This window comes from Leptonychotes weddellii, chromosome 5, assembly GCF_054177405.1.
Source record: "Leptonychotes weddellii isolate Sample4059 chromosome 5, ASM5417740v2, whole genome shotgun sequence".
Lineage (NCBI taxonomy): Eukaryota > Metazoa > Chordata > Mammalia > Carnivora > Phocidae > Leptonychotes > Leptonychotes weddellii.
The window spans coordinates 75,818,551-75,844,645 of NC_138373.1; the positions used below are offsets into that span (position 1 = coordinate 75,818,551).

The 26,095-nt window shown below is 36.5% G+C and overlaps 1 protein-coding gene across 2 annotated transcripts in view; it reads right to left on the minus strand.

Annotated features, from left to right (window-relative positions):
- The window catches only part of LRP6 (LDL receptor related protein 6), a 171,342-nt gene that overhangs the window by 23,806 nt on the left and 121,441 nt on the right, over positions 1–26,095 (minus strand). For both annotated transcript variants that reach the window (XM_006733076.3, XM_081821238.1), the window contains 5 exons: positions 18,689–18,891; positions 16,646–16,857; positions 15,433–15,623; positions 7,302–7,511; positions 4,781–4,906 (listed from right to left, as the gene is read on the minus strand). In XM_006733076.3, the coding sequence (XP_006733139.2) occupies positions 4,781–4,906; positions 7,302–7,511; positions 15,433–15,623; positions 16,646–16,857; positions 18,689–18,891 (942 nt within the window). The remainder of the gene's footprint in view (positions 1–4,780; positions 4,907–7,301; positions 7,512–15,432; positions 15,624–16,645; positions 16,858–18,688; positions 18,892–26,095) is intronic.

The following is a 26,095-nucleotide window of genomic DNA, read 5'->3' on the forward strand; positions in this document are numbered from 1 at the left end:
AAAGTTTTTTCTAATGAGATTGGTGGTGATATAAACATGTGTTTTTGATATTGTCTAAAATCTGAAGATCTAGAATTTCTGATTGGAATTCTAGTATTCCAAATGACCATGGTGTAAGGTTACAAAATCATGCCTGGGTAAAATATCCATTCAGAGCACAAAATAGATGAATGGATTTTAATATAAGAGATTATAAAAAATATGGTTTCAAATTCCACATGGCAACTAAACCTACAGAAAACTACCACTGCAGTATCTGGTATAGAATTCAGTATATATGCATAATTATTTGAAAAGTCTATTACTACAGCTCTCCGTTCACCAATTACACTTCTGTATGAGGCTAAATTTCCTTACATATTTCAACCAAAACCATATACGACAACAGACTGAATGCAGAAGTAGACATGAGAATCCCGCCACCACTGAAGAGATTTACAAAAATGTAAAAACAATGTCACATTTCTCACCAAAATTATTTTGCTTCAGAAAATATAGTTAACTTTCTTAACAGGTTTAACTTGAGAACATGTAAGGGTTTATTATTGTTATTTTTAATAAATATTTTTTAAAGTTCTTGGTTTTAATTTTAACCACGAAATATAAACATAACTTATGCAAACAAAAGCTGTTTGGGGTCCTCAATAATTTTTAAAAATGTAAAAGTTGCTGAGGTCACTCTGAGAATTGCCATTCAAGCCCAATTTCTTTGTTTCTGCAAATGAGGAAACTGAGGCTCAGAGAAGCTAAGTGACTGCCCGAGGTCACAGAGCTTCCTATAAACAAGGGATAATTAAAAATAAAAGATAGGACCAGAAGGACAGTCTCCTTAGTTTTAGTCCATTGCCTTTACTACTATATCACAGGCTTGCTGACTTCTTTTAAAAACCTGTGAGTAAATACACTAGATAACATAACTTTATTAATATGACTATGGATCAGAAAACCTTTTAACATTTTTTTTAAGATTTTATTTATTTGCGAGAGAGTGAACAGGTGAGGGAGGGAGAGAGAAGGAGAGAATCTGAAGCAGACTCGGCGCTGAGTGCAGAGTCTGAAGTGGGGCTCAATCTCATGACCACGAGATCATGACCTGAGCAGAAACCGAGTTGGACGCTTAAACAAATGAAGCACCCAGGCATCCCAAACCTTTTATCTTTAAAATAGAGAATACTGTAAATTACAGGTGAACATTTTACATGGGGAATTTGAGATATAATTTAGAGAGGGAATTTGAGCCTATTATGTATTCAGCACTATACCAGATCATGTGGAGAATAAAAATAGGTAAAATATATGGTCCATGTCCTTAAAGAGCTTTTAATTTGACTGGGGATGGGCAGAGACGCATGAATATAACACAAAACATCACTCTGAACTGCGTATCAGGCAAACTGTGGTAACAGTGCTACAATTCAGAGAAAGGGGAGAACAATAAGAGCTAGTGAAGGTTTAAAGATTATGAGGAGATGCTCCTTGAAAAATAAGTAAGATTTAGGACGGCATGCAAAAAGAAAAAAACATCTCTGAAATACCACAGGTCCACTGAGGCAAAACAAAACAGAACATGCAACAGTAATCATCAAACTCTAAATAGCCAAGCAAAAATAAAGTGAGATACTAAAGGAGATGAGTAGGTAAGGCAGGCTCAAATGAAAACACATCTTGAAGGTCAGGCAGATGAATTAAGATTCTGTATTTCATTTACCTCCACAGTAAAATCAATGTTAAACTACCAAAAAAAATTTTTTATTTATTTGACAGAGAAAGACACAGCGAGAGAGGAACACAAGCAGGGGGAGTGGGAGAGGGAGAAGCAGACTCCTGGCTGAACAGGGAGCCCGACGCGGGGCTCGATCCCAGGACTCTGGGACCATGACCTGAGCCAAAGGCAGACGCTTAACGACTGAGCCACCTAGGCACCCCAAATCTTTTTTTTTTTAAGGTTTTATTTATTTATTTGAGAGAGAGAGAGAGATAAAGAGCACAAGTAGGGGGAGCAGCAGAGGCAGAGGGGAAAAGCAGGCTCCCCGCTGAGCAGGGAGTCCAATGCAGGGCTCGATCCCAGGGGATCATGACCTGAGCTGAAGGCAGACATTTAACTATCTGAGCAAAGGCAGATGCTTAACCGACTGAGCCACCCAGGTGCCCCCTCCAAAAAAACTTTTTTAAAAAAGGATTTTACTTTCAAGTAATCTCCACACCCAACGTGGGGCTCCAACTCACAACCCCAAGATCAAGAGTCACATGCTCCACCAACTGAGCCAGTCAGGCACCCCAACAAAAAAAAATCTTATACACAAACACTGACTGCAGTTTTATTCTTTTATTTTTAATTTTAAAAAAGTTTTTTCTTTTTTTTAAAGATTTTATTTAATTATATGACAGAGAGAGACAGCAAGAACAGGAACACAAGCAGGGGGAGTGGGAGAGGGAGAAGCACGCTTCCCGCTGAGCAGGGAGCCCGATGTGGGACTCGATCCCAGGACCCTGGGATCATGACCTGAGCCGAAGGCAGACGCTTAACGACTGAGCCACCCAGGCGCCCTTAAAAAAGTTTTTTTTTTAAGATTTTATTTATTTGAGAGTGAGCGAGAGAGCACGGGCTAGGGAGACTGGTGGAGGGAAAAGCAGACTCCTCACTGAGCAGGGAGCCTGATGTGGGGCTTGATCCCAGGACCCCAGGATCATGACCTGAGCTAAAGGCAGACCCTTAACTGACTGAGCCACCTAGGCACCCCTGCAGTTTTATTCTTAAGAACAAAAAAAAACGAAACAATTAAAATGTCCCTCAACAGGAGAATAAACTGTGCCATATTTTTACAATGAAACACTACTCAGCAATAAAAAGAAACAAACTACTGATACATTCCTCTACATGGCTAAATCTCAAAAATCTTTTTCTTTTTTTTTATGTTTTATTTATTTATTCATGAGAGTCAGAGAGAGAGAGAGGCAGAGGCAGAGGGAGAAGCAGGTTCCCTGCTGAGCAGGGAGCCCGATGCGGGACTTGATCCCAGGACCCTGGGATCATGACCTGAGCCGAAGGCAGACGCTCAACCATCTGAGCCACCCAGGCGCCCCTAAATCTCAAAAATCTTAAGCAAGTGAATCAGACACAAAAAGAACACATATGCCATGACTCCTACCTAAAGTTCAAGAATAGGAAAAGCTAAATTATGGGGATAAAAATCAGAATAGTGGTTACTTCTGGAAGAGAAATGGCTATGGAAGGACACCAGGGTACTTTTCTTAATGACAACACTGTATATCTTGATTTGAGTGTTGGTAACACATTTGCTGAAAGGCTCCATTAATTTAATACATATATTTTTTAAAAATTTAATACACACATTTAAAATAATCACTAAGGGGTGTCTGGGTGGCTCAGTCGTTAAGCGTCTCCCTTCGTCCCAGGTCATGATCCCAGGGTCCTGGGACTGACCCCTGCATCAGGCTCCCTGCTCAGTAGGAAGCCTGCTTCTCCCTCTCCCACCCCCCCTGCTTGTGTTCCCTCTCTTGCTGTCTCTGTCAAAAAAAAAAAAAAAACCTAAAAAAAAAATAATCACTAAGTGTGAAGAAAAAAATGCAAAGGTCTTCTAAAAGACATTTTCTAAGTGGAAATGGTATCTTTGACTCAGTTTTATCTATGTTACCATTACATAAAGGTAATTTTTCTAAGATTTGCCTTATTAGAGTAACAACCTAGGACCTTGATATGGAAACACTTGCTATTTTTTTATTGTGGTAAAATATATATAACAAAGTTCACTGTTTTTTTTAAAGATTTTATTTATTGGGGCACCTGGGTGGCTCAGTCAGTTAAGCGGCTGCCTTCAAGCTCAGGTCATGATCCCAGGGTCCTGGGATCGAGCCCCGCATTGGGCTCTCTGCTCAGGGGGGTCCTGCTTCTCCCTCTCCCTCTACTGTTCCCTCTCTTGTGCTCTCTCTCTGTGTCAAATAAATAAGTAAAAATTCTTTTTTTTTTTTAAAGATTTTATTTATTTATTCGACAGAGAGACAGTGAAAGAGGGAACACAAGCAGGGGGAGTGGGAGAGGGAGAAGCAGGCTTCCTGCTGAGCAGGGAGCCCGATGCAGGGCTCGATCGTAGGACCCTGGGATCATGAACTGAGCCAAAGGCAGATGCTTAACCGAATGAGCCACTCAGGTGCCCCAATAAATAAAAATTCTTAAAAAAAAATAAGATTTTATTTATTTATTTGACAGGCACCACACTATGCTTTAACAAAGGAATGTACCAATTTGTTATGCTCTCATGAGTGAGTGAACCAATTTCACTCCATTATTAGAGTGATATTAGTTTGTTGTTTTTTTTTTTTTGCTAGGTAAATAAGTAAAAACAATAGGGAACTACCAACAGGTATGAATAAAAGAATGTTCTTTTCACTGGATATATTTCCTGCAATGATATGTAAACTTGGTAGAATCTAGAATTCAGTAGATGGAGATTACAGGAGGTAGAATTAATTCATTTTGATACTCTCTGGGGTGAAAAAAAGCTACTTTATTATTAGGAAATACATTCATTCACAAGATTAATTTCCCCCCAAAAAGGGCACTTCCACCTTACTCCCAAGATTAGGATGGATTCCCTCTCAGAATAACCCAAAAGGCTAAGATAGTACAGATGAATGGAATGTAAGTGACTAATCAAGTTAGGAGAAAGAGCAATTTCATTGCCAAATCACAGAATGCCAGATTAAGTCATAGAACATGTTAATCGGCATTTGGACCTGCACAAGAAAATAACATATTTACCTCCACATGATAGCTCATCTTGAAGCAGAACCAAGTGCATGGGGCAAGAGCACCTTGTAGTACCATCTCCTTTTACAAGACAAATATGTGAACAGCCACCATTATCCTGAGCACAAGGGTGCTGTCCTGAAAAAGAAAAACAAGAAGAAGGAAAAGGAAGGGAGGGAAGGAGGAAGGGAAGAAAGGACAGCTCAGTCAAAATCAATTATTTATGAATTACCAAGAAAAACTAAATGTAAAATTACCTTGGACTTTAATCCCACTAACAATATAATTCCTCACTGTATCCCTACATAATTACAAGAAAATGAGGACAATTTAATAATGCAAAATTAACCACTGTCTTTAAATATCTATATATATAAAAAATTGATTATTGAAACTAAAAACATTGCTAAGGAGAATGCAGAGACCTGGACATTATTCTACTTAAAATATAAAAAGTCTTCCAAAGACTTTAACTCAGAAATTCTACCTTTCTAAAAGATGATTTTACTCAAAAAACTGTAGCTTAATGAAATACGGAAAATTAGAGTTGTTACGTTAGAAGAAAAAAACTTAAGTTCACATGGATTGCAACCACTCAATCAAAATTATTTGCTTAGTCAATTGCAAAAGGTAACTTGCAATGTTACTAATGTTTAATTTCCTTAAATTTGGGATAAATTAAATAAATACAAACTTAGGCAACTTTTCAAAGTCTGTTTTACAAATTGGATTTAATGAAGTTGCTTTGAATTTTCTACTTAGCCTGTGTTGTAAACAACTTGACATCTGTCATCAGAATACCAGCATCTAATGTAGCCACCCATTTATTATCTGTGTTCTCAATAACACATCAGTCCTGCTTCAGTGTGTATTGATGAGACTGAGGGAGGCAGCTAGAGCAGATAGGTAACTGAGCAGATAGGTTATACTACACAGATGTCCCAAAACAGACATCAATCATATTACACTAGAATACACAACCTACATATAGCACAACCTTTTAATTCCATGACACTTTTTTTTTTAAAGATTTTATTTATTTATTTATTCGAGAGAGCGCAAAAGCGAGAGAGATCACAAAAGGAAAGGGAGAAGCAGACTTGCTGCTGAGTGGAGCCTGATACAGGGCTTGATCCCAGAACCCTGAGATCATGACCTGAGCTGAAGGCAGACGCTTAACCAACTGAGCCAACCAGGTGCCCCCATGACACTTCTAATAAACAAAAATCTCACTCTTGTTAATGTTATTAGAAATTTGAAAAAAAAAAGTTTTTTCCAAATATAAAACCTTATTTAAGTATTTAATTACAAAAAAAGACATCCCCCCTAAAATTCTGAAAACCTCCACTGAGATTTTCTGCAATAAAATATTCATTTGTCAACTGAATAACTTAGAAATTAAGGCCTTATTTCTATTAAATGTTCAGCATGAGTCACATGCATTAACTTAGAATGACAACAATTCTAATTCTCAAATGCCTCTAACTTCTAAGTTCACAAACAGTGACAACAAAATGAAGACCTGAACAAGCAATGGTGCTCTCATTCCACTATTCTCCTTTCATATTCCAGTTTGATTTGAAAGCCTCAGGTTGAGAAGTTCAAGCGTTCAAAAGTTCTCTCTTTAATATTTCATTTAACATTAGCATTCCTGGTACAATCACACAAAACCCACAGTAGTGACTGCTATGAGGAGTCTTTTGATATTAACAAGAAATTAAGGCAAGATGATTAGCCATATTTAAAAGCTTTCAGTAAATTAAAAAAAAATTTATGGGTACTTTTCTAAGCTGAGAATTGAGAAATTTATCTAGGAGGAAGAAAACAAAGCATTTGTTAATCAGTTTTTTCTAAGTTCATTTCAAAAACTTCTGAACACACTAATTTTTAATTTGTTTTTACTTAATAAGGTTATTCCAAGATAATTATATTTATTGCTTTTGTTCAAACTATGGGGGCACACAGGGATCAAAAGAAATATATACTTTATACCAGTATTCTTAAAGGGGCTGAAGGTGAGAAAGAAGGCTTGACAAGCAGTCCTTGTTGTATCTGAGGAAATTTTTGAAAATGAGCCAGACCACTTCTTTCCCCCACTTCTGTTTTATGGGGAAAAGGTGTTTAATTTGAAAAAGCTCCCAGGTGAGTTTGATGTAAGGCTTTAAAAACACAGAGTTTAAAAAATGGCAAAATTAAAAGTGCATGAAAATCTTTAAAGAAAAAGGTAAGAAGGAACGCCTGGGTGGCTCAGTTAAGCATCACCCTTGGGCTCAGGTCATGATCTCCGGGTCCTGGGATCGAGCCCCGCATCAGGCTCCCTGCTTGGTGGGAAGCCTGCTTCTCCCTCTCCCACTCCCCCTGCTTGTATTTCCTCTCTTGCTGTGTCTCTCTCTGTCAAATAAATAAAATCTTAAAAAAAAAAAGAAGTAAAATTTTAAAAAGGTAAGAAGACACAGAAGAACATCTTAATTCTATCTTAATTTCTTATAACAAACATGAGTCCTGCAATTAACAGTATGCCATCAGCACTTACTATATTCCTGAAGGTTCAGCTCTTTCACTGCATGAATGTCACTAAGCTGGGCAATTCGAGCCTGGACTTTGGTTCTACCCTCTCGGCCTGTCATGTCAATTTTTTCAATCATTTGCTGCTGCTTATCAATCCAGTATAGCCAGTTTTCAAACACAGTCAGTCCCACAGGCTGCAAGATATTGGAGTCTTCTAATACTATCCGGTTGGCACCTTGGAAAGGAGAACGTGCAATAGCAATGATTCATGTGGGTCAAATCACACATTCAGCAACTACTGATCAAATACCAGTTAGATTCCAAAAGTACTGAAATAGAAAATATAAGGTATCTATCACAAAAATTAAAAATCATTCTGAGAAGATATATACATACCAGAGAACAGACTAGACATTTAAGTACAAACAAAAGCAAGTAAGTGCCCAATACATAGTAAATACTCTACTTCACAGAAACATGGAAAAAACAGAGTAACTTTCAAAAAAATTTTTTAAAGCATAGTCCATTTCTCAAATTACATTTTATGAAAAGCCTTAACATATAAATCAGATAAAAATGGGACTTCTTTGGCTAGAGCCCAGAGCTCTGAACTCTTGGCCTCCCCTACTTGCTGAGTATACCTGAGGCCTCTGTGAAGAACCACTCCACCCACACTCCATCTGGCCACTCAGAACACAGAAAAAATGACTGATTCAAAAAAAAATGACTCATTCAAATGACTGACCTGGTTCAAACCTCACCACAAAGTAAGAATTCTTTCTACAACATCCCAGATATGGGATGTTAACTCTTAACAGGCAACTGTTCTGCTGAACTATAAGAAAATTCTTTCATTCAGTGTGTTGCAATCTGTGCCCCACTCTCTCCATCCCGTTTCTCCCTCATTCAAAAAGAAAAAAAAAATATTCATTCCCTCCCTGCTCCCCATAATAGTCCTTCAAATATCTATAGAACATATTCATGGTTCTTAAGTGATGAGAGTTTAATCAAAGAAGGGCATTAGTTTGTATTTTAGAAATATCAGGGAAAGTTCTAGGAAAGAGGCAAGCATAAAGCTAAGTTTTAAAAAGGGAGAAAAACGGGGAGATATTCCAGATGAGAAGGCATTGCCTAAGTCAACATTCAGATCCAAGGTGGGTTAAACACAAGTTTTCTTAGGCTCCTTCCTAAAATTGTAGTAAAAAATTAAGGTATAATCCATAAGGACAAACAGGACAGCAGAGCACAAAATGATATAAAATTCAGAAGTTGGAGCAGACCAGGGACATAGTAGCCCAGAGAAAGCTAAATGCCTGCAGTTGGTGAAGCCAACAACAAAATCAATTAGCTCAGAAACTGGAAGCACCAGGTAATTTAGGATGGAGCAAAAGGAAGAGTTACATGGTTGGGGCTGAGAGAAAAGGACTGACTGAAAAGAAGTACAAGAAGTTATTCAGCTCCTGGGTCTCCTCCCTTCCTTTACTAGAAGACTGAAGATACATTTTCTAAAGAGGCTGAACCAGATTTTAACATACCAGACAAAGAGGTAGTGCCAAAAATGGGATTTTACAGGGGAATTAATTAAAAGTCTACTTTCTAACTGGTGAGATTCTCCAATATAAGTTGTGCCCTTTTCCCACTAGATTCCAAGAATATTAGCAGCCAGCTTTTATCCTCCTACAGAAGACCAGAAGATATCCCTATAGGAAAAACAAACCAAAAACAACAATAATCAAATAAAAAACCTGAGGTATCCAAGAAAAAAGAACTTCAGATAGTGTCACCTTGGAGTCCCATTAGAAAACAGCCAGGTGTCCATAAGATGTCCACTCCTTCACAGGCTGCAGCAATGGGAAAGGCAGCATTTTAATGCCTCACTATTAAATACAGACAACTAAGGATCACCACATATTTAAAGAAAATGACTTTTTTATATTCAAAGCCCAAAACAGAATAAAGGAATTTAGCGAAACAGATGGAATTAAAAGCAGAAAAAAAACCAAATCAATAGCAACAAAAACCTAAAGAACAGGATGTTTTGATGGGGGCAAGGCATCCCAGAACACAAGAGTCCTTGGAAATTAAAAATATGATACCTGGAAAAAAATCCCAAAAGAGGGCTGGAAGATAAATTTGAAAAACTCTCTCAGAAAGCAGAACAAAAAGATAAAAGAGATGGATAGTATGTGAGAAAAATACAGTTACAGTCACGATCCAACAACTGAGTAAAAGTTCCAGAATGAGAAAACAAATCATTAAAGAAACATTAAAAAACAAAAAACAAAAAACAAAAACCAACTTCCCAGAACTCAAGATGTAAGTTTCCAGATAGAAAGGACTCACCTAGTAACCAGTTCAATGAAAGAAAGAAACAAAGAGGGAAGTCAGGGAGGGATCACATGAAGGCACATTATCATTAAGTTCTAGAACATCTGGGAAAAAGAGAAGATGTTAAAAGCTTCTGGAGGGGAAAATAAAGGATCACATATAAATAGTCAGGAATCACAATGACATCAAACTTCCCAACAACAACAGAAGACAACAGAGCTCTGCCTTCAAAACTGGGAGAAAATAGTTATGGAACATGAACGCTATATACATCCAAATTATCAACCAAGTGTGAGGGGAAAAAAATTCAGACAAATAAATGAATTTAACCTCCTATAAACTCCTTTCAAGAAGCTAACAGAGGATGTGTTCTACCAAGAAAAAGAAATTAGCCTGAGAAATGGAATCAAGTAAACAGGTTTCAGCACCAAGGAGACTGACAAGTGCATTTCCAGAATAATAGTGAAAGGAAGCTGGCCTTTAAAAAGCAAGCAAATCCAGATTGGAGCAAGATGATAAAGAGGTAGTGCTTCCAATTAAAAAGAAAAAAGATGGATTGCTTGATGCATCTGTTCTGTAGGTACTGAAACAATATTTACATTAGACAAGATTAACTTCAGGGGAAAAAAGCTATAGAAAGAAACATGCTAATGGTAATATTTTCATAGCCATAAATAACAATTAAGTATGAACTTAAAAATTATAACTATCCTGGGAGGATGGGAAGAGAGTTCATATGAGTATTTTGGGGCTATACAGTTTAAGACAGCAAATATTTTATTTTCCATCAAAGGAAGTCAATTTGTGATGTCTAAAACTGAAAAACCAAGAAATAGCTGTTTTAAAGCAAGTTATAACAAAGCAGATGCCTCAGAATGGGAACTGAGAGTACGTAGAACAGTAGACTTGTTTTTTGTTATAAACTAAGTAGAAGCATTTGATTTCCACAAATATTTACATGTATCACTTTGATGAAAATTAAAATTAAACCTAAAATAGTAAGAGTGAATAAAAAAAGATTAGCTGGTGGTAACATAAGGATGGTTTCAAGTGGTCCTTAAGAAAAAAGAGCTGTCAACAGTGTCAATGCAGGATCCCAGACATGATGAGGACCTGATCTACTTTAATGGCAGTTATAAGTAAAACACTGGAACCAACAATGAAAAGACATGTTCATTTACTCAATAAACTACGCGTGTACTAAATATAATCGTAGTAAAAGGCTCTGTGGGAGGCTAAAAATATAAAGCTGAAAGAGATCCCATGACAAAAGTGTTTGATTGTTTGTGAATATATAAGGAAGAAAAAAAAAACCCAACTATCAACATTATACCAACCTTTTTCAGAAAATAGAAAAAGAGGAAACAATTCTTTTCATGAGGCCAATGTAACCTTGAAGGCAAAACGTCAAGTACATTATAAGAAAGGAAAATTATAGGGTAATCATTCTCATGAACATAGACACAAACATCTTAATTAAACAAAATCCAGCAATATATAAAAAGGAAAATGTATCATGCCAAGTTTGATTTATTCTAGCAAACTAGGAACAGAAGGGAATCTCCTTAATCTGATAAAAATGTGATCTATAGAAAAACCTTAGCAAACATAATACCTAATCATGAAGTACTGAATGCTTTCCCCCAAATCAAGAAAAACAAAAATAAAACAAAACCAAAAAACCCAAGGATTCTATTACTCTATTCAACATTGTATTGGAGGTCCTAGCCAGTGCAATAATGCAACAAGGAAAAAGAAACTTTCATTAATTTGTAGGTAAATGATTTAAGAAACCACAGACAACTGAATTTAGCAAGGTCCCTGGGAATGAGCTCAATATAACAGAATGGGAGACAAAAGGAAACTATTTTTATACTCCAGCCATAGTCAGAAAATGAAATATTAAAAATTTAAAATACTCTTTACCACAAACATTCAAAAGCCTCAAATACCAAGGAATAACTCTAATGGAAGATGGGAAAGATCTCTACACAGAAAACTATAAAACATTGAGGGAAATTAAAGTTCTAAATAAATGGATATACCATGTTCATGGTTTGGAAGACTAATATTATAAAAAATAATAATTCTCCCTAAATTGACCTGTAAATTCAAAGCAAACCCAGTCAAAATTCTACTAGGTTTCTTTCATTTTTAGTGGAAACTCAGAGGCAGATTCTAGAATGTAAATGGAAATACAAAGGATCAAGAGCCGTCTTAAAGAAATACTAAAGACGAACACTGCCAGATAAATTTGTTATAACATTGTAACAATTAAGACAATAAAATATCACATAAGACAAAGTGACCAAGGGAACATTAGATTCCAAAAACAGACTCATACAAATACAGTCACTTCATTTATAACAAAGATGATGTTAGAGAACAGTGGAGAAAGAATCATCTTCTCAAAAACTGATGTTAAATGAAACAGTAATATGGGAAAAAAAAATTTTTTTAATCGCTACATCACAACATGCACAAAAATAAATTCCAAATGGGTCACAGATTTCAATGAGAAAAGTTAAACAAAGTTTAGGGAAAAAAAAACCCACAAAATATCTTTGTGACTCTGTAGTAGGCAAAGATTTCTTAAGTAGAACCTAAAAGGCACTAATCATAATGGGAAAAATTAGTAAACTGTACTGCACTACATTAAATTAAGAACTTCTTTTTCATCTAAAGATGCCACTGGAAGAATGAAAAGGTAAATTACAAATTGGAAGAAGATTTATGCAATATATATCCTATCCTTCTCTACAGAGGAAAGTGTAAAGATGTACTAAAAATTATCAAACAAGACCTAAACAAATGGAGGGATATACTATAGTCATGGATGAAAAGACTGAATTTCTTAAACATGCCAGTTCTCCTCCAATATATATGTAACTTGATAATGGATTAATAGTCTGTTAAAGAATTTTTAAAAATCAGTAATAGAAAAATGGGCAATAAATAGCAATTCACGGAAGAAACATGAATGACCAATAAGTTAATATCAAACAGGGAAATGCAATTTTATTAATGAGATATAGCTTTTAAACTATTGGATTGGTAAAAATTTAGAAGTCCAACAATACCAAATATTGGAGGGACAAGTCCTATACTTCTGGTGAGGATTTTAAATTGATATAATCCCTGAACAGCAACCTGGATGTATCTATTCAAGGTGAATGTATACATAGCACATTACATAGCAATACTACTACAAGGTTTAGGCCACAGAGAAATGTTCAAATATCTGCACAAGAATACTCACTAAAGCACTGCTTTTAATGCCAAAAATACTGGGAACAGCAGTTTAGATAGAATAAAGTGTAGAATGATTCATACAATGAATACTATTTAGTGGTGAAAATAAATGACACAGAACTGTGGATCAACAGGGATCATCTCAAATCCATGATATATCTGAAAAAAGCAAGCTACAAAGGAATACATGAGACTATTATATTAACTTTAAAAAGTGAAAAAAAAGTTTAAATGCATATGTGTGTATGTATGGTAAAAAACACACACACAGAACAAAATATGCATGGCAATGAAAAACATCAAAAGTTACCTCAGGGAAAAGAGGGAGGAGAAAAGAATTGGGAAGGAATACGTAAGGGCTTCAGAATTCTCTCTAATGGTTCATCTCAAGGAAGACAAGGAGGAAGGGAAGCACATATGGCCCCAAACACTAGATTTAACAAAGCTGATGGCAGGAACTTTATACTTTCTGTATGTTGGAACCATTTCATAATTAAGACTGGAAAAAAATGCATTAAAAAAATGGAAGCTAAAGTGTTACTAAGTGTTACTAATGATGGTGTTTTGGATTTTTTTTCTTCTCTTTTTCTTTTCTAAACTGTCTTTAATTGACATGTATTACTTTTAAAATGAAAAACAAACATCATAAATGAAAAGAGAGAGAAAAGGAAAGAAGGGGGAAAAACCCCACCCTCAAGACTAGTAAGAATTAAAACACTAACATAAATAACTATTATTCAAATTAGAGGTGACATAAGAGATTACAGGTGATCAGATGAGGGAAAGAATATACCATGTGAGGTATGTGTAAACACATGTATAAATGTGTGCATGACTAGACTCAGAGAAGGCATAATGGAAAGAGGCATTTGAACCTGAAAAGATAAGAGCATTTTCTAGTTTTTAAAAAAATTACAAATGTATTCAAACATATAAAAATTCAAATGATACAGAAATAAATACTCTTAACATATTAGTACGCTAGCCTTCCAGACCTTTCTCAAGGTGTATCTCCTTGCCTATTCCTTGAGGAAAATACAAACATATATACTCATGTTTCTTAACAGTATGTACACCTATTGGTATGTGTGTATATGTACACATGTGTATACATAGTATAAATATGTATTTTTTTCATAGTATAAATATTTTGAGGGCAAGCTGTCATCAAATATAGTGTGTGTGTGTATACATATATAAAATTAATTTAAATTTTAAACAAAACTTGTTGGCACCTGGGTGGCTCAGTCAGTTAAGCATCTGCCTTCGGGATCGAGCCTCACATCATCGGGCTCCCTGCTCAGGGGGAAATATGCTTCTCCCTCTCCCTCTGCTATTCCCCCGCTCTTTCTCTCTCTCACTCCCTCTCTCAAATAAATAAAATCTTTAATAAATAAACTTTAAACAAAATTAGGTCTTAATAAACATTGTTATGCAACCTAGTTTTTAAAAATTATCCTTCTATGTCAGTGCACACAAATCTACCTCATTTTTTTGAATGATTGTAATATTCTATACACTAGATATACCAGAATGTATTTGCCTGTGACAGACTATTATAAATAATGCTAAGCAGGGATCCCTGTACAAATGGGTATTTCTGTAAAAAAAAAAAAAAAAAGCTATCTAGAAGGGAAATTCACTGACAAATTGCCCTCCAAAAAGATCTTACCAATTCCACTTATACCAAAGTACATGAGAGCATGCCATTCTCTACCATTCTGACCAATATTGGTCATAATCAACTTTAACATATTTTTGCCACTCTGGTAGACATAAATAGTGTATTATTTTAATTTCATTTACCTGATCACTAGTAAGGCCACACAGAGTTATTTGGACATCAGAAATTCGGGGTGGGGGTGGAGGTGAAGTAACTATGTTGTAGACAGAGGTGTGAAGACAAATAAGAAAGTAAATATGAAGAACCAACAAATGATTTAATTTGGTTAAAATACCAACAACGGTATGATTATTTGAGTTTGACGATGGGTTTGTGAAAATACAACTAGACTTTTTTCTTCAGGTTATGAGACTATCCTGAAGATTTTTTTAATAGCAGCGACATGATTAGAAACCACGCTTCAGAAAATTAATTTAGGAACAGTGTATAAGCTTTCAGGGGGGAAAATCAGCAGGGACGAGATTTCACTGGCTAGAACCTGAGGCCAGAGAAGGTAAGAACATAAACTAGAGCATAAGAATTAGGAAGGGAGAAGTGATGCATTAGAAATACATTATTTACAGAGCCCAAATCAAGAAAATTAGGAAATTATTAGATAAGAGAGGAACTAATCATGTTGATGGTTGAAGAAAAAGTACTTCCTGCTTCTCCCTCTCCCACTCCCCCTGCTTGTGTTCCCTCTCTCGCTGTGTCTCTGTCAAGTAAATGAATAAAATCGTTAAAAAAAAAAAAAAAAGAAAAAGTACTTCCCAATCAACATGATGCTAACCACCCTTTAGTAAATAGAACTGTAAAGAAACGTGCATAAAAATAATACAATGGAAGAAAAATACAAATTCTATTAATGAATCATCTCAATAACTCAAAATAAGGAAATACATTTCTTGGGTACCTGAGAGATCACTGCTTTCAATTCGCCGGAGATCTGAATCTGCCCAAAAGAGCTTGCCCAATCTGCTATCAAGGGCTAACGCAATTGGTTTACTTAAGCCACTGAAAAAGAGGACTTCCCGTTCTGTTCCATCCAAAGCAGCCCGTTCAATTTTGGGAGACCTTTCCTGAAGATTGGTAAAATACATATACCTGAAGAGAAAAGAAGAAACAATAAGTTCAGCAAAGTAAGAAACCATACAAAATGAGAATATTCTTAAAATAAAGGAGTATTTTAAAATCTTATTTTTAAAAGTTTTAAAATATATATTTTTAGAGGCCATGGGATACTTTTATTACGTTCAATAATAGTAACACAGGGCACATAGAAGTTCTTAGGGAGCTAATTTTCATGGATTAATAAAATGAGTGATAAGGGTGCCTGGCTGGTTGAGTGGGTGGAGCATGCAAATTTTGATCCCAAGGGTTGTGAGTTCAAGCCCCACATTGGGTGTTGAGATTACTTTAAAATAAAATGAAGTGACAGACACAGGCATACCTATGCTTTTGGAATATTACAATACATAAATAAAATAAAAGAAATAAAAGAACAGTTAACCAGGAAGACCTGAACACCAAATTTTAAATTCCTTCTTCAATCAGTCTATTTCATATCTAAAAATAAGTCACATATGAATTATTTCTCATATTTAACTTCTAGAGTTCATCTCTTTCCTGTAACTCTTTTGAAATAAGCTACTTCCCCTGATGAATTCCTTATTCATTCAGGTGCAAATAAGTACTGTTGACCAAATGTAAATCTCTGTATTGAATGAAAGAAAACGTATTAGTTCTTGTCATAAAGGAACCTGAAGTCTAGTAGAAAATATAACCTGAAAAACAATTAAGTGTAAGGTAGAGGACTAAGCATAACTAGAGAGGCACAGATACAGAGGGCTGGATACTTGGGAGAGGGGAAAATCACACCTGCCTGGGGTGGGGTAGATCAAGGAAAACTTCGTAGAGGATGTTGAAGTTCCAATGGTCCTGAAGGTATGGTTAGAAATTAGAACTATAGCAATAGTGACTAAGGAAAGAAATTCTAGGCAGTAAAATCAGAGAAAGCAAGTATATAAGAAAAGGCAGGGGCAGGTGGATGGAGAATATCGAGTTTTTCACTGGAGCACAGGATACTTAAAGGTAAATAACACATGAGCTGAACTTTAGTAACATACCCCTTCTCCGGGTTCACCACAATGGCTCGAGGTCTGTCTTGCTCGCCTTTTAGTACCACCCCAATTGATCTGCCATCTAATCTTGTTACATTAATGACATTGGTGGCCTCACAAGTCCAGTAAATGTAGCGGCTATAAATATCAATGCTGAGGTCATAGGGTTGTATTTCTAGGTTCTGATTTGGAACTGAGCTCACAACCACAGTAAAGCCCTAGGGAAAGAAAAAGACATACACATAGAAAATTAGACTCCAAGCCAGAGAGCCCTGAGGTGATCACTCACAATGCTTACACGTCCATGGTTACAAACCTGAGAAGGAACTTTACAGTCTCACCGGACATTTCTTAATACATTTTTTTATGGGTAATGTGCTTCTTTGATACCATGCATTTCAGATGTTCCCTTTGGTTATTATGACATGGGGCAGATGAGGGAGCTGAGGCCGTATTAGTTGCTCAAGGAACCTGAAGTGCACTGATCAGAGTGAGGAGGTGGCAGCTGTCTCCTGTAAACTAGAGACAAATGGAGCCAGAACCACCCCTTAGAAATACCACTAAAGCAGTGGTTCTTAACTCGGGACCTTTGGAACGGTGTAGAGACATTTTGGATTGCCATACCTATGGGGCTATTAACTGGTATCTAGTGGACAGAGGTCAGGGATGCTGTTAAACAGCTTACAATGTACAGGTCATCCCTCCACAACAAAGACTTACATGGCCTAAAAAATGTCAACAGTGCTGAAGGGGAGAAACTGCTTATAGAGACAAGAGCAATTAGGACTATAAACCACATCTACCAGTCATGTCTTGCTCCAATCCTCAAACCACTGGAAAAAACATTTTTTTTTAACAAAGCAAAGCAATTAGAGAGGTTTAGTTCATCTGCCCTACCCAAATAAATGATATTTCTTTTACTTGGCAACTCTGAGGTAACATGTATCTTAATGAGGCTATCTCATTTATCTTCTGTGTCCTCGGCTGTATAATAACACCACTATAACTATACCCCCTCAAGGATCCCTCAACAGCCCCTAAATATATTATCTCTTCGCCCTTTTTTCATGAGATATTAAGACATCAAAAATTAGTAATCCAGTCTCCCTAAATTTTGATACACTCAAAATCCAACATCACTGCTATAAGGAAGACAAATAATTATAGTAATCCCAGTCTAAAACTGCTTAGCCACAGAAAATCATGTAGTATGATAACAGTACGCAAATCGTGACTGCTGTGTAAGCATAGACAAGATTTGTTGATAGTATTTTCATTTCCATCCCATAGTCACCAAATAATAGCCTCCCCACATCATTAGGTTAGTGATAACATATCCTAGATATTTTTAATTTTACTGAGAGTGTGTTATAGGTTTCCTATCCTCTGAACCTTCTAAAAATAGTTAATAATAACAGAACTGTTATTTACTGAGTCCCCACCTCCTATGTCACAGATAGTGGGCTATACGCTTTGCATAGTTTTCAGCTAGCAAGTTCATAAGTGGGGCGCCTGGGTGGCTCAGTCCGTTAAGCAGCCTACTCTCGATTTTGGCTCAGGTCATGATCTCAGGGTCCTGGGATCAAGCCCCATGTCTGGCTCCATACTCAGCAGGGAGTCTGCTTGAGGATTCTTGCTCTCAAATAAATAAATAAATAAATAAATCTTTAAAAAAAAGTTCGTAAGAATCCTAGTGAGTGACAGAGCAAAGATCAAAACCAACGTCTACTTGATTTCAAAGCTTCTAACATTCCATGTAAACGGAACCATAATGGAAAAAACTATATAAACAGGTGTGAGTGGCACTGACAAAGTCATTACCAATATATGAGCATAAATTTTCCTTATACAATTTTTATTCCAACACCATCATCAATTGTTTAGTCAAAGATCATTAGGAGGATAAAAAGCTACTAGGTCCAGAATTTTAGTTTCCCTCTCTCTCTTTCTCTCTCTCTCTCTCTCTCTCAAGAATTAAGTAAAATAGGATGGTTGGTTACTCCAATTACCCGGCCAAAGAAACAGATTTTGAACTGAGCCCTGAATTACCTGGCTGCCGTCTTCTTGTGCTTTTCGGATCATGTTTTGTCGTGAGTCAATCCAATAGAGTTGCTTGTCCAGTGGGTCATAGTCAATGGCCCGGACATTGCGAAGGCTGTGGATAGGAAGGATGATGTCAGGGCTCTGCTGCTCATCAATCACCATGCGGTTGATGGCACTTTTTTGACTGAAGAGCAGGAAAGTAGTTGGAGCTTAAAGAAAGAAAAGAGCAGATTTGAAACACAATTACTCTAAGTCTTGTATCATCCAAGTATTTGATCAGCTTGTAGCCTGAATTTCATACAAAACACACATAGATGCTGAAGAGGTAAGGCTGAAGACAAAACCCTTTGGAATGTTTCCAGAAACTCTCCTCAAGGTGACACTAATCAGCACCATGCTACCAAACCAGTTATGAATTCACCCAGTGACACAGTCCCCTAGCCTATTTTGTTCCATCTTGTCCACAGTGGTATAAAAGGAGACTTGATTTCAAAAAAGCATTTGGTAAAGATATCAAAATTCTCCTTGTCTACCAAGTAAATAATCCTACTCTTCCATAACCTATTCATCTGGGTGGCAGGAACCCTAGCTTCCATAGGTCAAAGCAGAACCTTTAAGACTGGTTTTAGTCTCAGCTCTCTTACTGTCTAGTCACTTGATCATAACTAAGTCACTGAACCTCTTTGGGTCAAAGTTAGCTCAACTCTAAAATAAGGTATAGCTATCTTGTCCTGCTCATTGAGTTGCTATAAAAATTTTACAACATATATGAAGATAATTTATTTTTTTTTCAAGATTTTATTTATTTGAGAGAGAGAGAGAGGCGCACATGAGAAGGGGGAGGGTCAGAGGGAGAAGCAGAGTCCCTGCTGAGCAGGAAGCCCCATGTGGGACTTGATCCTGGGACTCCAGGATCATGACCTGAGCTGAAGGCAATTGCTTAACCAACTGAGCCACCCAGGCGCCCATGAAGATACTTTTAAAATTGTAATGCATTATGTCAATTACACTTCAATGAGAAATTATATAAATGTAAAGTAAAAATAACTTGTTTATTATTATCAGTAATAGCAATAATAAAGTTGGTATTAATAGAAATTAAACAAACCCTCATGGACTGCAGATACAGGTTTTATTTTGCACTGTGTGTATGTGATAACTGTAAGAAGAGAGGACCAGTAAAAATCTCTCTCTCCTCTCCTCATTCTTCCTCCCTCTCGTTTTCTCTCTCTCACACATACACACACACACAAAAGTAGTAATAACGAATGTTTTATGTTCATTAACTCTAATCCTCATAAAAAAAACCTTGTATTTATATTCTCACTAAAACATATTCTGCTCTGATGCTAAGATGATGTCCTAAACTTATGAAATGGGGAAATGCAACAGAGACTTAAATTTCCCTTTCCTGGGGACCAAGCCACTGATTACTATGTAATTACCTTTAATGCAGGCAAACATCTAGAAAACAACAGCATTTGGCAGTGCTACCAACAGCTTCAAAGTCTACTAGCATTTTGAACATCTTCATTAAAACATTATATAAAAATTCCATAATTATACTCTATTCTCTTGGTATTCAGTCTACTGAATCCAGTAGAATTTTGTCCTTCTCATGGATATAAACATAAATGGCCAATCCAGAACTCCTTGCTTTATTTCTTCCTAAGCCCCACTCTTCACAACTCCATTATGTGTGGTTCCCTGGTTTACTTTACATTTACCCCCAAATGTACAATTGACTTCAATCCCAAAGAAACTCATTGGTATTCATAAAGAAACTTGGTATTCACAACATTGAAATTCCTTTTTTTTTTTTTTAAGTGAAGCATAGTTGACACACAATGTTACATTCACAACACAGAAATTCTGCTTTATGTAAGGTCTTCACTGGCTAAAAGCCATACCCAGCTTGGAAGACTGAGTAAGTATTTCAACGATCCCACTGGAACCCTTCATTATCTGGAGTCGACTCCATCACATACTGACTTAACAACTTTTAGCAATTTTAGTAGAACCCATGCCTTAAGTAGTAAGAATACATGTCACAACAGAGTAGCTATCTTTCTTTTTTTTTTAAGAATTTTTTTTTTGGCAGTACTACTTTCTTGTAAATCAAGAAAAAAGGGGGGGGCAGGCTCTAAACTGTAAGTTTCCAACAGAAAATCACCACTTATACTAAGACATACAATGAGGCTTAGACTCCAGAGTTTTAGTTGTCAACTTTTCCTGCCTGGGAAACAATTAATCAAATATATATTTGGCTCCTACTATGTTTTACTGGGTTTTTTTTTTAATCAAGTTTTAATCTTCAATTAGATTCTATAGTTAGGTGTTCTAGAAATGTAGATTAAGGTAAAGCCAAATATGGCTCCAAATAAATGCTTGTTGTTTTTTTTTTAAGATTTTATTTATTTATTTGACAGAGAGCGAGAAAGAGAGAGCACAAGTAGGGGGAGCGGCAGAGGCAGAGGGAGAAGCACGCTCCTTGCTGAGCGGGGAGCCTGATGTGGGGCTCGATCCCAGGACCCTGGAATCATGACCTGAGCCAAGGGCAGACGGTTAACTTACTGAGCCACCCAGGCGCCGTAAATGCTTGTTTCAAAAAGTCTATGGATGACATTAACAATTACAATTGATTGGCTCAATATTTCTAAGAGGAAGCTAATGTTCTGACTTATTTCAATGAAGACTTGATTCAGTCATTCAGTGCTTAAAGGGACAAAGAATATGCAATTTTGTAACCTTAAATCCATCTTAATTTATATAACCTCTAACCCCCTTATCTAATGCAAAACGGTACTTTAAAAATTGACATCCAGGCTGTCTGAGTTTTGCATTCCCACAATGAAGACAGCTACACACACAAGCTGGAAGATGAGGTGTTACGTAGGAGGGAGGTTTTCAGTTCTCTTTTGAAGGTACAATTGTTCACCTGCAGCTTAAAGGGAGGCGATGCTCTTGTGTAAGACCTTCATAAACCACAAGGCCAAGTTCATCGCATCTGACTGCGCCATTTGTGCACTATGCCAAGGGCACTGAGTAGGGACCAAGTTCCAGTCCACACGACATTAACCAAGCCATGCACCTATGTGCCTATGACTGCTCAAAGGAAACATCTTTTCCTAATTTGCACCAAGCTGCCATAGAGATATCCCACCTCAGTAATGAACAAGGGATTCCACAATTTGGCTTTCTGTTTCCTCCATGACTTAATCTCTTTATTCACTCTATGCCAGCGACACTGGCCTCCTAGGTGTTCCTCTAATATGCCAGACAGTCTCCCTCCTCAGGCCTTTGCATTTGCTATCCCATTTACTTAATAGGTCTTCTCCCAGATATCCAGCTGGCTCTCATTTCCTTACCTCTCTCAGTTCTTGACATAATGTCACTTTATCAGTAAGGATTTCTCTGATCATCATATTTAATGTTGTAATCAATCCTCCTCCTCACCCTTTCTTGCTCTTAATATTTCTCCATAACATTTATCTCCTTCTAATCTGTGATATAGTTTACTTATTTGGTTCAATATCTGTCTCACTAGAATAGAAACTCCATGAGGGCAGAGACCGATGTCTATTTCATCCACTGCTACATTTTCCACTGGCTCAAATGATGCCCAGTATGTAGCAGACATTCAATATATATTCATTGAAAGAATAAATGAATAAACACATAAAGAAATAAGCATTAGATGACAATAACTATGGAGAGCCCTGTAGCCATAATTTTTGAAAGTAAAAGAATAAAATTATTTCAGAGAATTGGGAAGGAAAAGAAACAAACATTTATTTAGGACCTCCCAACATGTCACTCATCATTCTAGATGTTAATCCCCAAAATTATCACGTCCATTTTTAGGTAAGCAAACTCAGAAAGGTTAAGTTTTTCCCCAAGGTCACGAGGTTGTTGAATGGAAGAGCACATGTATTTTTCCAAGACCTGTCCTGCTTCTTCATCCTTTTATTTAACAATGATTTCTTGAATCATTACTATTTACCAAGCACTGTTGTAGGCACCTAAGATGTATAAGTGAAAACACAAAACAAAACAAAACAAAACAAAAAATGCTGCTTCAGGGAGTTTATATTCCAGTAGACAGACAAAAACAATTAACATAATAAAGAAGTTATAAGTATTAGAGTATATAAATTGTACAGGATATCAAAGAGTAATAAGTGTTACAGGAAAAAGAAAAAGTACAGGTAAAGAACACTGGCAATGCTAGATAGGATGAAAGGATGATTTGCTTTAAATAGGGTAGACCAGGTCTCACTGTGTAGGTCACAATTAAGCAAAGATTTGGAGGTAAAGTATATCCATGTAAATATCTGCAGGAAAAACATTTCAAAAGGCAAGAAGCAGTACAATAGTCCTGAGGTGGAAGTACTGGCATATATGAAAATAACAATGAGGTTAGTGTGGCTGTCACGAAGAGAACAAGGGAGAGAAGAGTAGAAGCTGAGGTTAGAGAAGCAAAAGGGGAGGGATGCAAAGTGTAGGGTATGGATCATGTAGGAACTCATAGGCCATTGTAAGAACTAGGTTTTTACTTTGTGTGAAATGGCGAACCATTGGCAAGGCTTTGAGCAGAGAAACAACACAATCGGGTTTCACTTTTGAAACACAGGTCAGGGGCGCCTGCGTGGCTCAGTTGGTTAAGTGTCTGCCTTTAGCTCAGCTCATGATCCCAGGGTCCTGGGACAGAGCCCCACATCAGGGCTCCCTGCTCAGCAGGAAGTCTGCTTCTTCCTCTCCCCATGCTCCTCCCCCCTGCTCGTTCTCTCTCTTTCAAATAAATAAATAAAATCTTAAAAAAAAAAAAAAGAAAGAAACACAGGTCAAGGAGTAAATCCCACACAGTGCTGGAAAACTTTCTGACGGCAAGTACTTTGTGTTAAAATTCTCTCATAATCTGCCTTGGAATCTAACATATCTCTACACAAATATTAAATAGTTCTCATTACAGAAAGAGCACACAATAGAAAGTCTCTTGAAACACTAGTGATCTATCACCAAAAGGTAGCCAAAGACAGACGGATATTAGGGACTGGAAGCACTGATTTCTCATGGCCTTCACTTACCAACTAATATGCACAGATATCAGCAGCTAAAATAATGATCTCAAAAGGTCTTTCCATATTCCCCTTGTCTCCATCCTCCATCAGTCATTACCTCTATTTTCTCCTTCCATTCAAAGTCAAACTTCTTGAAAAAGGTACTACCTCCCTTTCCCTTTCTCCATTCACATTCTGACCAACTCTAATCTTTCACCATTATCTCCCTGCAATTACTCTTAAGGGTTACTAATAACCACCTTATTCAAAAATCTAGTGGATACTATTTTAGGATTCACCTAACTCAACCTCTGCAGCATTCAACACAGTTCTTTTTGGGAACAATCTTATTTCTGGTGCCTACTTTTCCTTTTACCTCTCTGGCTGTGCTTTCTCTCCTCAAAGTTTCTTAGGTTACCAGATCCGTTCCTGTCTCTACACCAGGAGTTGGCAAACTATAGCTTATAGCTGTATCTTGGCCTGCTGACTGTTTTGGAAGAAAGCTTATCAGAATTCAGACACATTTTAGAAATGTCTTGATAATGGCTGCTTTCATGCAACAGTGGACAGAGCTGAGCAGGTATGACAAACTGTATGATTCACAAAGCCTAAATATTTACTCTCTGGCCCTTTACAGAAAGTTTGCTGACCCAGCTCTAAACCTTCTCCCTAAGTAATCTCACCCATTTTAAATACATGGAAGCAATTCCAAAATTTATTTATCTCCAACCTCATGTCTCCCCTCTTCTATCCAACTACCTATTTAATGTATCTATTTCAATGTCCCATAAGAAAATCAATACAAACATGCTGAAAAATAAACTTTTTATTTCATTCTGAAAACGAGGCTTCCTCTCTAGTCTTCTATCTCCTATCGACTATTCAAACCAAAAATCTAAGTCATCCTTGCTCCCTCCCTCCTCTTCTTCCTCACATCCAACCCATTCATAAGTTCTGTTCACTCTAGCTTCAAAACATACCTTTAATCCACAGCTTCTCTCCATCACCACTGCCACCATCCCAAGCAAGTCTACCTGATTACCACACCAGTCTAGATGACTTCCCTGCTACCACGTCTTTTTCTCTTCAAATACTGTCTACACAGCAATCAAATCAGGTGATACCTTAATATTCAAAGCAACCTTACACGGTAGTTAGTATTATTCCCATTTACAAATGAGAAATTTAAGGCTTAAAAAATTTGTGGCTTGAGGCTTAGTGGGTTAAGCGTCTGCCTTCAGCTCAGGTCATGATCTCAGGGTTCTGGAATCAAGTCCTGCTTCAGGCTCCCACTCAGCGGGGAATCTGCTTCTCTCTCTCTCTCTGCCCAGCCCCCACACCCCACACATAAAACAAAATTTATGTGACTTGCTTTAGTAAAACACAAAACTAATATGTGGCAAAGACTCCAAATCATTAAACTATAAATGTATAGTCTTTTTCACAACTGAAGCCTTGTGTCAGAACACACTGAATCCTTTCCTATGTGACTTCTTATACTTTCAGGCACAGAATAATTTCAATAGTTAATTGAATAGTTAATATTATTTTATATCATATTATTATTTGTTATATTATTTACTACAATTATACAATATACTTAAATATGTTTATATATTTATATATGATATATAATATATATTTATATTATTTATATGTAATGTTTTCTATATTACATATTTATTATACATGTTATATATTACTAATTGAATAATTAATAGTTAATCTATTATTCTATATCAGTTTTGTTACCATTTATCCTAGTGAACCATATCCTACAATTCTCTGCCATGAATTTACTCTTTCTAATTGAATTCTCTATTTATCATATCTACCAATTAGTTCTTGTTTATCAATCAAGACATGGGCCTTCACATATACTTGAGTCATAAACCAGGTTACCCCAAGCCAACAATGTTTGTTACACACTGTGTTTTGCTGTTATTAGCACAGTGTGTGTGCGGTTATGTGTGTTTAATATGTAATATGTATTGCTAATATTTAAATATCAGAAGATATTACAGCCAAAAAAAAAAAAATCTGGATTCATGACTGGATGAGGAGATCTGGTAACATCAACTGGAATTAAGTAGCAACCACCCACTACGTTCAGAGCATATGCTCTCTAGTTCCCCATATATTTACAACTGTTTCATACTAGGCTAAATTTACTCATATGCATTTTCCACTTGGCCTCTTATACACTTAAATTTTTTACCTTTAGTCTATTCTATGAACTTCAAAGGACAAGGAAGTTGTATTTTGAAGATTTTCTTTGCTGTACTGTTTTTACTGCTCTTCTTTTATAAAAATGAATAAATATAAATTATATAGAGTAATGCATGTTTGACTG